Genomic DNA, 11,691 nt, shown 5'->3' on the forward strand with positions numbered 1-11,691 from the left:
CGGACGTTCAACGGACATTTTATCCGTTGGACGTCCGTTAAAAGTTTTGAACATGCTCAAATTTTTTCACCGAACAGAACGGACGTCAACGGATAAAACGTACGCTTAACGGACATACAACGGATATGGACTGACGTCTAACGGATAAGAACGGACGTCTAACAGACATGAACGGATTGAAAAGAAGTTATCTGTTAGGTGTCGTTCGAGCTATCCGGCAAGGTGTGACCGAGGCTTTAGCGAATGACATAAATACAGGGTTTATGAAAGACAAGCAGCCTCAGTCTAAATATGATTGCCATCGTGATAACTATCCACCCCAGTTCAAATTAATGGAATGAAAGTAACTGGAGACAATTGTTTGTCCTTTAACACTGAGAAAACATGGCTTTATCTATGAAATGCCATTACAAATTTTGCCGACTAACTGATGCTTTTTTAATAATTTTATAACAAATATTTCGAAAAGCCATATTTGGAAAATTTGATTAGTTGTCATAGTTTAGAAAGACAAAAAGTTCCATTGTTAAATGTATGAAAATGCTACAGTGAATCTATTCTTCCAAATATTCAATGGATTTGTATTTTGCAAAAAAGTACACGTTCCCTTAATTTCATTTAAGTTCCTTCAATACAATTGAGAATAGAATTGGGGAATGTCAAATTAGTTTAGTTTAAACTCTGAGAAGTTCAGGGCATATAAACGTTGAAAATATGCCTCACAGCCCTATATTTTGACCTTTGAAAAAAAAATGGGGTGCATATGCACTTTCAATTCGAGGATTAGATTTTTTTCAAAACTTCATAGTAAAAGTGGTACAGTTTTAGCCGTAAAAGGAGTTCTTATGGGAAATTGCCTTGTCAATATTTACAGAAATGCAACCTATAACAAATATAAATCAATTGCTTTTTTTTCTTTCCCCCTTTAAAATTAATTGAACTTGGGGGGGGTTGTTTGTTTGTTTGTTTGTTTGTTTGTTTGTTTGTTTGTTTGTTTGTTTGTTTGTTTGTTTGTTTCTGTATGGGGTCTATATTATTGTTACCGGAGAAGTTTCATGTTTAGTTTGGAAAGTTTTTCTTTTATTTTAGGTACAGCGCGCGCGCCACATCACGTGACACGGGTTTATAATAACGAAAAGTTGGTCTTTTTATTTCTTTTTAGGTGGGGACTTTGAACAGACAACATGTATAGAGACGGAATAAACACAATGTAATTTCTTTTGTCATTGTAGGAAATTGACATTTGGATCACAGTTCACGGGCAGTGCATGTTTTGGATTTAATTGATCCGGTGTAACTTTAAAACACATTTATTGATTATTTTCTGATATTGTACATTTTTCAGCACCTGTTTGTAACACAGATTAGTATTTCAATCTCGGAGCGGACATTTTATTGTAGGTTTTTACTGAGATTTACGGACCTTGCAAGCGATTTTTACGGCATTGCCATTTCTTTTCTCTAGGAAAAGCTTTGAGAGATATCTGCACCAAATTTTTTTATAAACTTTAAGTACATGTATGCCCTGCTGACTGCAAATTTTGAGGTCGATTGTACTTGTAGTTTCACAGTACATGTTGATTTTTTTTCAGAAGTGACGCAAGAACAATATTAAATTTCAATTTTTCATGAAACATGATTGATTAATCATGATCATGATTGATTGATTACTTGATTTATTGATTGATTGATTGATTAGTTGGTTGGTTGGTTGGTTGGTTGGTTGGTTGGTTGATTAAACACGTTGGATAGGGTCAATTGAAACAGCGAAAAGGAAACAAAGAAGATCTTGGACCGTATATTAAACACATGAGACGGATACATGATTGATTGATCATGATCATGATTGATTGATTGATTGATTGATTGATTGATTGATTGATTGATTGATTGATTAGTTGGTTGGTTGGTTGGTTGCATGGTTGGTTGGTTGGTTGGTTGGTTAAACACGTTGGATAGGGTCAGTTGAAACAGCGAAAAAGAAACAAAGAAGATCTTGGACCGTATAATAAACACATGGGACGGATACATGATTGATTGATTGATTGATTGATTGATTGGTTGATTAGTTGGTTGGTTGGTTGGTTGTTTGTTTGGTCAAACACGTTGAATAGGGTCAGTTGAAACAGCGAAAAAGAAACAAAGAAGATCTTGAACCCTATGATAAACACACGAGACGGAAACGTGATTGATTGATTGATCATGATAATTATTGGTTGATTGATCATGATCATGATTGATTGATTGATTGATTGGTTGGTTGGTTGGTTGGTTGGTTGGTTGGTTGGCAGGCAAACACACATAAAACTCTTCAAGTAGTGCCCCAAATCACATATGTACATGACCTTGACCTTTGACCTTGTGACCTTTGTCAAGGTCATTTCTTCACAATGTCATTGCAGAAGACCCTATGGGTCAAGGTCATTTTGTTTAAGAGTTTTGTCTAATAATGGCTTTATATAAACCATCAATGGGGATTATGTTCCTTACACAATGGTAAAACCAATATAGTCATAATGTAACAAAGTTGCCCCTTGAAGTCCTTAACATTTTTCCCTGCTTAAATTTTCTGTATCTATAACCATTTAAGAATTATAGGGAAATCAAAGACATATGAAAATCTAAAATATGACCTTGACCTTTGACCTTGACCTAATTTTCATTTTTTTGGACCAAGGACCTCAAATCAAAAGATCCTAGGTCTCTAGCACTTATGGTTTACAAGATAGAAATGCATATCACTTATAACAAATGCATAAGGGGAAATAACTCATATGGAGCGTTCATATCGCTTCGGTCAAAATAGGACAAATCATGCGAAGGATATAACGAGTAATTTTGTAAAATAAATTTGTCATAATATTTTACGGTTGCGAAGGAGTTGCGCTAACAAGGAAAACAGTGTTTGGGGAGATAACTCCTACAAAGAAAAGTATTCGTTTACGCAGGGTAAATTTCAAAAGCGCATAAACTGTTCGATATCATATACCAAATATCTAAGCGACATATTGCGAAACAAATGTTTATCGCAAGAACAAAATTAGGCGGAAGAAAAAAAAAAAAAAAAAAAATAATCAGAACAAATACAATAGGCTTTCCACAGAAAAGTGGAAAGACCTAATAATCATAACAAAATCATTTGGATGTGGGCATCACAGTAGCAAAACACTAATAGGGATTTTGCATCGGAACTAAACACTTTTTTTTTTAACAACAGTTGTTGGCATGACACGGGTTATGTTCTTCTCATATATTTTATGATAGTATGATACTAAACCCCTCATATGATGAAGACATAATCTTTCAATCAGTTTAATTGAGGGCTTGAGCTGGCATGTCAGTTAACTGCTAGTATTTTGTTGTTATTTATGTATGATTGTCGTTTTATTTACTTTCTTTTGTGACATTTTCTGACATCGGACTCGGACTTCTTTTAAACTGAATTTTAATTTGCGTATTGTTATGCGTTTACTTTTCTGCATTGCCTAGAGGTATTGGGGGAGGGTTGAAATCTCATAAACATGTTTAACCCGCCGAAATATTGCGCCTGTACCAAATCAGGAGCCTCTGGTCTTTGTTAGTTTTGTATGATTTTTAATTTTAGTTTCTTGTGTATAATTCGGGGTTTAGTATGACGTCCATTATCACTGTACTAGTATACATATTTTTAAGGGGCCAGCTGAAGACCGCCTCCGGGTGTGGGAGTTTCTCGGTACATTGAAGATCCGTTGTTGGCCTTCGGCTGTTGTCTGTTCTATGGTCGGGTTGTTGTCGCTTTGACACATTCCCCATTTCCTTTCTCAATTTTACAAATGTCCGGGGAAAATTCAACGTAACATTTATTCCTTGAATATTTTTTAACATTTAATTGAAGACCAAGAAACGGTTAATTTTTATAATTTTAATTTGTTTTCACAACACCACATCACTGGAAAATTTTACTTTTCTAAATGATATCAACTATACAGTGTCACCTCATAAAACAAATGTTTCTTTTTCTAAAATGATTTTTCTTTTTAACATTTAATTATTCAAAATTAAACCATTCAAACGGGAAAACTAACGGTCTAATCTATATAAAAAAACGGGAAACGAGAAACATGTATAAACTACATAAACGAACGACAACTACTGTACATCAGATTCCTTACTTAAGACAGGTGCAAACATTTACAGTGGGATTACACGTTTTAATGGTACCAAACCCTCTTCCTTTTACTGAGACAAAAATATAACATCACAACATAGAAAAACACACTATAAAATGTTCATTGGAAGGCTTAAATCAATCAAAAAACGTAAATTAACACACTATGAACGAATAAATTATAATCTCTTGTCTTCTGTAGTAACCAGATTATCCTTAAAATAAAGCAAATATATTAACAACAAAATCATAGTTAGAAGGCTGTTATTACATATGAAGACATCAAGTGACACAATTTGTATCTTATCATTACAGATTTAGAAAAGGTCACAAAGGGTCTCAGGTTGATATTATAGATGTCACGTTTTAAAATCGAGATTTGTATATACGACATATTTTATAAAATTGTTTGGCTTATTTTGGAAACTTTGGTCAACAAAATACTGTCTTATATAATAATTTAAAAAAATGACCGAAAAAAAACAAAGCACTTCGTTTAATAAAATAAATTGTATACAGAGGAATAATAAAAATTATAAGGAATAATACAGCAAATGGATGAACACCATCTTCTTTCAAAAAAGTAGTTATGTTTTTGCGAATAGCACATTTGATGCTCAAAATTGCAAAGAGATTTTTTTATACAAAAACAATTAGAATACATCTGAAACCCTTGCATTTAGAATCGAAGGGTTGTGGGTATCAGTTACAAACAAGGTTTAATCCACTATGTTCTACACAAGAAAATGCCTGTCACAGAGAGTCCACATGAATATGATAAAACGCACATTTTCCAATGGTAATAACATATTATTCATTGGTCCAAGATTTACTCTGTTTAACCTGCATAAAAGTTTGAGTTGAATTATGCTAAATACTGATAATGGTTAAATTGTTTGTCGAATCAAAGGACCATTTTCTTTTAAAACGTATATGCAACCGTCTCTTAAAACACAGTCCAATAAACTCATCATATATGCCAGGATTGACATTTTATATTTACGCCAAACGCGTGTTTCGTCTAAAAAAGAATCATCAATGAAGCTCGAATAAAAAAAAATTCAAAAGGCCAAATAAAGTACGAAGTTGAAGAGCATTGAGGACTAAAAATTCCTAAAAGTTTTGCCAAATACAGCTACGAAATCTATTCCTGAGATAGAAAAGCCTTACTATTTCAAAAATTTAAAGTTTTGTTAACAGTTAAAACAATATAGTCCTTTGTGTCTATTTCAGAGAAATTATTTGTTTCCATCTATATTCATACTATTACAAGAAAAAACTAAAAATCTATTAAAAACGGCAGTAAACAAAACACAAACCTTACCAAAATCTTAGGATTATATCTGGTGTTTCGCTATAAGACGTGTCACGAACTTTTTTTATTCAACAATCATGTATTGAGTTATGATGTTATTTATTTTCTGGTTAGCATGTCGAATGTACTATTGTATTGTTAATTTTTGTATTTTTCTGTCCTAAATATCCTTACATTTATTTGTAATGTATTCAATGGTCATGTAATTGCTTAATTTTAGTGTAACATTCAAATTGCCATAAACGTGCGAGGATTGGATAGCTTTACACCTGCTTTTTTAATCTGCTGATATTTTACGACACTTAACAGTTATTGTCTATGTATATATCGTAGCTATTGGATTGGATGTATGTAAAAAGTAAAATAACAAAAATACCAAATTCCGACAAAAATCAAAACGAAGAGTCCAGAAAGTCATGATTTTATCTAATCACTCATATGTTGTAAATTGATGTATACGAAGTACTACACGATTTTGTAGAAAATTCAGATTTTCTAGTATAGCTTCGAAAATATTGTCTCCCATTTGTGATACATTACTGTTGTCATATTCATTGCAGACACCTGTTCTATAATTGTCCTGACTATGCATAAAACACTGGTCATTACGCTTTCAATATTCAATCATTCATCCAATATCTTCTAATATATAATTGATTTTTTTTTACTTGAGACCATTACCAACTAGTCATATTGAATTCGGGCTTGTCTATCAAAAAACATATGTTGACTTAAAAATGATTGCATGTGTGTGTGTGTGTGTGTGTAATTCTGTTTATTATCATGACGAATGAATGTTACATATGAGCCCAGTTCGTTATTCAACATTCCATAAGCTATCAGTCAATTTCATATTCAGAAGTTACATATAGTAAGGTTGTTGGTGTTATGAAAAAAGTAAATTTTTTTTTAGTTATCTTTTTGTGACCTTATAATATTATGGTTCGTTCCCCAAAGATAACAAGTTCCCAAATTATTTTTTTATTTGATTAGTTGTCTATTAACATGATTAATTTCAAAACTGAACAGCAAAGAGCGAAATACAACGAATTAGACTAAACATTTATAAAACACAACACAGAGAACTTTGAAACCCTACTTATATGGAAGTGTAAGTGATTCCTACTCAATATAGGGCGCCTGTTGATTTTTAAAAGCAAGTAAAAGCTTACTCAAGCAAATTTTATTGGAATTGTGTTTTTCTATGTTGTGATGGTATGCTATTGTTTCAGAAAAAGGGAGAAGGTTTGGATCCATTAAAACGTTTAATCCCGCTGCAAATGTTTGCACCTGTCCTAAGTCAGGAATCTGATGTACAGTAGTTGTCGTTTGTTTATGTAATTTATACTTGTTTCTCGTTTCTCGTTTTTTTAATTTTATTTAGATTAGACCGTTGGTTTTCCCGTTTGAATGGTTTAACACTAGTAATTTTGGGGCCCTTTATAGCTTGTTGTTCGGTGTGAGCCAAGGCTCCGTGTTGAAGGCCGTAAATTGACCTATAATGGTTTACTTTTTTAAAATTGTTATTTGGATGGAGAGTTGTCTCATTGGCACTCACACCAGATCTTCCTATATCTATATAAAGATATTTAAGGTTTAATTGTCAAGTTTACCAGTATTAGATCGAATTGTTATTTTTAGTACTTGTTGATTAATAGATTGGCACTCAATAGTTCTAAGGATTTTCTACTGATAAAATCTGTATCTTAAGATGCCGGGAAATCTCGTTGAATCTACTCGGTCAGATAATGTCACAATTTATTAATTACCTTTATAGTTGCTCTTATATTTTCTTAAGCGATAAGGTAGAATGGGGTATGAAATTATAGATTAACCTTAATTCGAAATGCGCAAAGTTGTAACGACAGGTTAGGTTTATCTTGCTATGCATTCATAGTCAAGGAAACTATAGTAATAAACAAATCCGATACCTTATGTATTGTCATTTATTATATCACTTAGAACAGACTACACATGTTAGCGGATAATTGTTTATGTACGGTGGGCATTTCAAAGATCCGCATACGGTCACAACGTCATAAAACAGTTTACCATAATGTTGAGCCGCACCTCCAATACTGAATTCTGGGTTTATATCAATGCATACGTAAGTCGAAGCAGCAGCATTTTTATACCCTCCTGACGATAAATATCCATAATACTCTCTCGTCCATCCGCTGTAACATCTATTCTTTCCAGGAATCATTATCACAGAAGTAGCTTGAGTCGTTCTACATAGTGCACATGGAACATCTTGACCATCAGCATAAGAGGCAAAAAAGTTATTATTGAATTCTCCACCGTATATTTGAGCAAAATTTGAACCTCTAGTTTTTAAATAATTTGGATCTGGTGGTAAACACACACTCTCAGCTGCCGAGCCCGATACCCCATAGTAACCCCCACCAGCATATCCTGTAAAAAAGTACCTCGATATATATTCCAGTTGAAGCATTTGACATGTATAAACATATATATATATCGTAACAAATTAGTCATCCATGTAAGTCACAATATAAAAAAAAATACGTTTCCTGTAAATAAGTACAGCAAACGATATTAGATTTTCAATTTGTTTAAAACTGCTGATATTTGATTATTTCTAATTGTATACAGTGAAAAATAGTGAAAAAGAGGCATTACTCTAGTACGGGAAATGACTCACAATCCGAACTCTGTATGTATGTTGTCAATTTCTATGCATTGTGTATAAGTGTCATGAAATTCACAATTGACAATTTGATCTTTTTCAATATCTAGGGTAATTTTGTTATTTAACACAAAGAAAAGATTGACCGAGCAAATAAATAGAGCCTGTAGTAGTTTTGAATTATGACTGTCAAGATAAAGGTATCGCCAGGCAGTCGTGTATTTGAAAACCTTTTTAAAACAGTTGTTGTTGTTTATTGATGTGGTTCATAAGTGTTACTCGTTTGCCGGTTTTTTTAATATAAATAAGATCGCTGTTTTTCCTGTTTGAATGGTTTTTCACTTTTTTGGGGTCCTTTATAGCTTGCAGATCGATGTGTTAATGCTCCGTGTTGAAGACGGTACTTTAACCTATAATGAATAACTTTAACAAATTATGACTTGGATGAACAGTTGTCTCAGTGACACTCATATCACATCTTCTGTCAACTGGTTAGTTATACGATAAAGGAAATTAAACTTTAAGAAACTTTAAATAAATAATATGTTTAATAAAATTAATTTCTTTACCTGAGTAAACTAATTCTGTATTATTTTTTCGACACTGCTTTCTTCCCCATATAATATATGTTGTTCCAAAATCTGAAATTGACGCAATGTTTGCTTGCTGATTAATGTAAATTTTAATTAAAATCTAACTTCTTGATGAAATATTTTCGAAGAAAAAGTTCGAATTTGATTACCAACTTTTTAAAAAAATTCCATTTCGGTTATCGTTTACGAGATTTACATTATAGCTAACCAAAAACTTTCGGGAATCTAGTGAAGACATATTTTAAAAATAAATGTTACAATACGTTTGAGTACATAGTAAACATTAGATATATAAAGTTTTAAATGTCACTCAAGTTTGCATAAAAATACATACAAAATATTGAAAACACTCAATGTGGCAAATTATCGCAAATTATGTCGATTAAAACACGCTTTGCAATATCCTAGGCCTTTAAAAATATACATTGGAGAATGTGTATTACGAAAATATTTGCCTTTTTGCTTATTATCTATCATATCATATCATATAGTTTTGTTGTGGTAATATAACGTTAACATGTTATAAAAGTCAGCAACAACAACAAAAAGAATGCATTGCTATCTTTCTAAAACGTTTCACATAATTAATCTTACGATTGATTTTAATTTTTTCTTCGAAGAAAAATTACACAAGAATCTTACCTTGAGAACTGCTAAATGACCCTTGTAATTGTTTAATTGTCTGCTCGTGTTGTAGGATCAATGTTTGTTGATGCTGGTTTGATGTCTGTTGTTGATAGATTGATATTTGTTGTTGATTAATTAATGACTGTTGTTGTTGCGTTAACGTCTTCTGTTGTTGGATTGATGTCTGATGTTGCTGAATTGTTTTCTCTTGCTGTTGAATAGTTAACGTCTGTTGTTGATTTTCAGTAGATAACTGTTTTACCGTAGCATTTAATATTGCAACAATATTTTCTACTCGGTTCAACCTATTAATTAGTATGTCTTGGTCATCAAGCAATAACCTCTTTTCTTCCAATTTGACCATATTTACCTTAAAACAGAGAAAATAATATAAACAGACAATTCTACTAATCTGTTCCATGTTAGCTATCATATAATTCAACACAAATTGATTCTTATCATTCAAAAGTCAGAAAAGTTCACAAGGTGTCTCAAAATGTTATCATGCCTATGGCAACATATACGTTTGAAATCCCGATGAGTATATGGTGGTCTTGAGTTGTCTTCTATTCTTTTGGCAGGTAGCTGTTTCTTTTCTTTTGGCAGGTTGCTGTTTCTTTAACACATTTCCCGTTACCATACTCTGATTATATGACTTATTTTTACCAGCTCATTAATTGTTCATGAATGTTCAAGCAGTTTTGTTAAGAATGTTACGACATTTAAAAACAAAGTACTGTGGATTCATTATTATTCGTTGGAAACCAGTTTTCGTGAGCTTCGTGGATACAGGTTAACCACGAAATCAAATGTTCAACGAATAACACATATTTGCAATTGGCTTTGAATACAGAGATTGACAAAACCACGAAATCAAATATCCACAAATATGCAAGTTTTCAGCAATCCACGAAAATTGATACGAACGAAAATGAATGAATTCACAGTATTTGATTTGCTTAGATTTAAACATATAACCAAAAGTCATTAAAATATTTTTAAATAATATATGATAATGCTTAATATTTAGTTCTGGATAAATAAGATGCATTGTTAGTTAGGTTGGAGTTGCAAACAACGACCGTAATTTTCTAGATTTTAACAACGTGTCACGGTTCCAAAAGCGAATTCGGAATATGCCTTCCCCCGTTTTTAACAGTATCTTTCAAATACAAATAAAAATAAATCCTCTCATTTCCTGGTTGATGTACTAAAAACCCTTTTACATTTAAAAATGTCTAAATACGCTGCTGAGTTCTATCATGGGTACTACATGTTGTATTTATAATTTAAATCAGACTGTCTTAACCCCTGAAGAAGTTATAATTCGGACATATGGAGGTATATGAAAAGATGTGTGAGAGGTCTTGTCAATGATACAGGCAGCTAATTCATAAATAGTCATGACATGTTACCTCGAAATTATAAAACATAATTGAATTCTCGAGCTCGTTCCCTTTTTTTGTAATGGTGATGTTTCTTTTGCACAATTTCACTGTATTTGTATACTATTAATCATAACGCGTTCGCTGTACCCGTGTCTGAAGTGACGTATTTGTGATTTAATGAAGGAAATTTATTTATCTTACCTCCTATACATTTCCAGGAATATGATTGGTTAAAAGCGTCCGCGTGCAAACCGTGTATATTTGATATTAGGTTAGTAGGGAGGCGGGGCTTATCTCATACACGGTTAGTAGTGGAGTTACGTCCCTTTATATTCCTTATTAGGTAAGAAGGGGGCGGGGCTTATTTCATACACAGTTAGTAATTGTGTAATGTCCCTTTATAAAAAACAAAACGGTACTGAGAAAAAATCTTAAAAGTTCGAACAGACGAAGCAATTGATGATTAAGATTGGAACAAATTCATAAAACACATTTAAACCTTACAAGTCGTTATTGTTGGCATCTGTTTTTGTAGGATCAATGGAAGTATTTTCTTAGTGCTAACAGTATTGAAGACTTGCTCATTTTGAGAATCACTAGTCTTACTTTCACACGTTAAGATAGTCGGAAAGATAAATTCGTTACATGGTGTGCTAGTGACGTAATACGGTATATATGGGGTCAGTAAATTCCATATGGGGATTCGAGCTTCGCTCTCACCCCATATGGAATTTACTGACCCCATATATACCGTATTAGGTCACTAGCACACTATGTAACTAATAGTATTAATGGTTAATTAATCAGTGATTTCGTTTCCACAAACTTAAAATATAAACTAAATTCTTCCATATATATCATGTATATACAACGAGTTTATTTCAAAGTTTAACTATACCAGCAGAACAAATATATTTTAGATGGGATGAAACGTCTAAATTTCATAAGCCAAAGACTAGACAAAATAACAT

The 11,691-nt window shown here is 32.5% G+C and overlaps 1 protein-coding gene across 1 annotated transcript; it reads right to left on the reverse strand.

Moving 5' to 3' along the window:
- Positions 1–9,330: 9,330 nt before the first annotated feature.
- LOC139484249 (bone marrow stromal antigen 2-like) lies at positions 9,331–9,696 on the reverse strand. Its single transcript, XM_071267985.1, has one exon. It carries the CDS (start codon positions 9,694–9,696, stop codon positions 9,331–9,333), a length of 366 nt encoding a protein of 121 aa, XP_071124086.1.
- Between the last annotated feature and the right edge of the window lie 1,995 nt (positions 9,697–11,691).

The sequence above is a fragment of the Mytilus edulis genome, chromosome 8 (assembly GCF_963676685.1).
Source record: "Mytilus edulis chromosome 8, xbMytEdul2.2, whole genome shotgun sequence".
In the NCBI taxonomy this organism is placed as follows: Eukaryota; Metazoa; Mollusca; class Bivalvia; order Mytilida; family Mytilidae; genus Mytilus; species Mytilus edulis.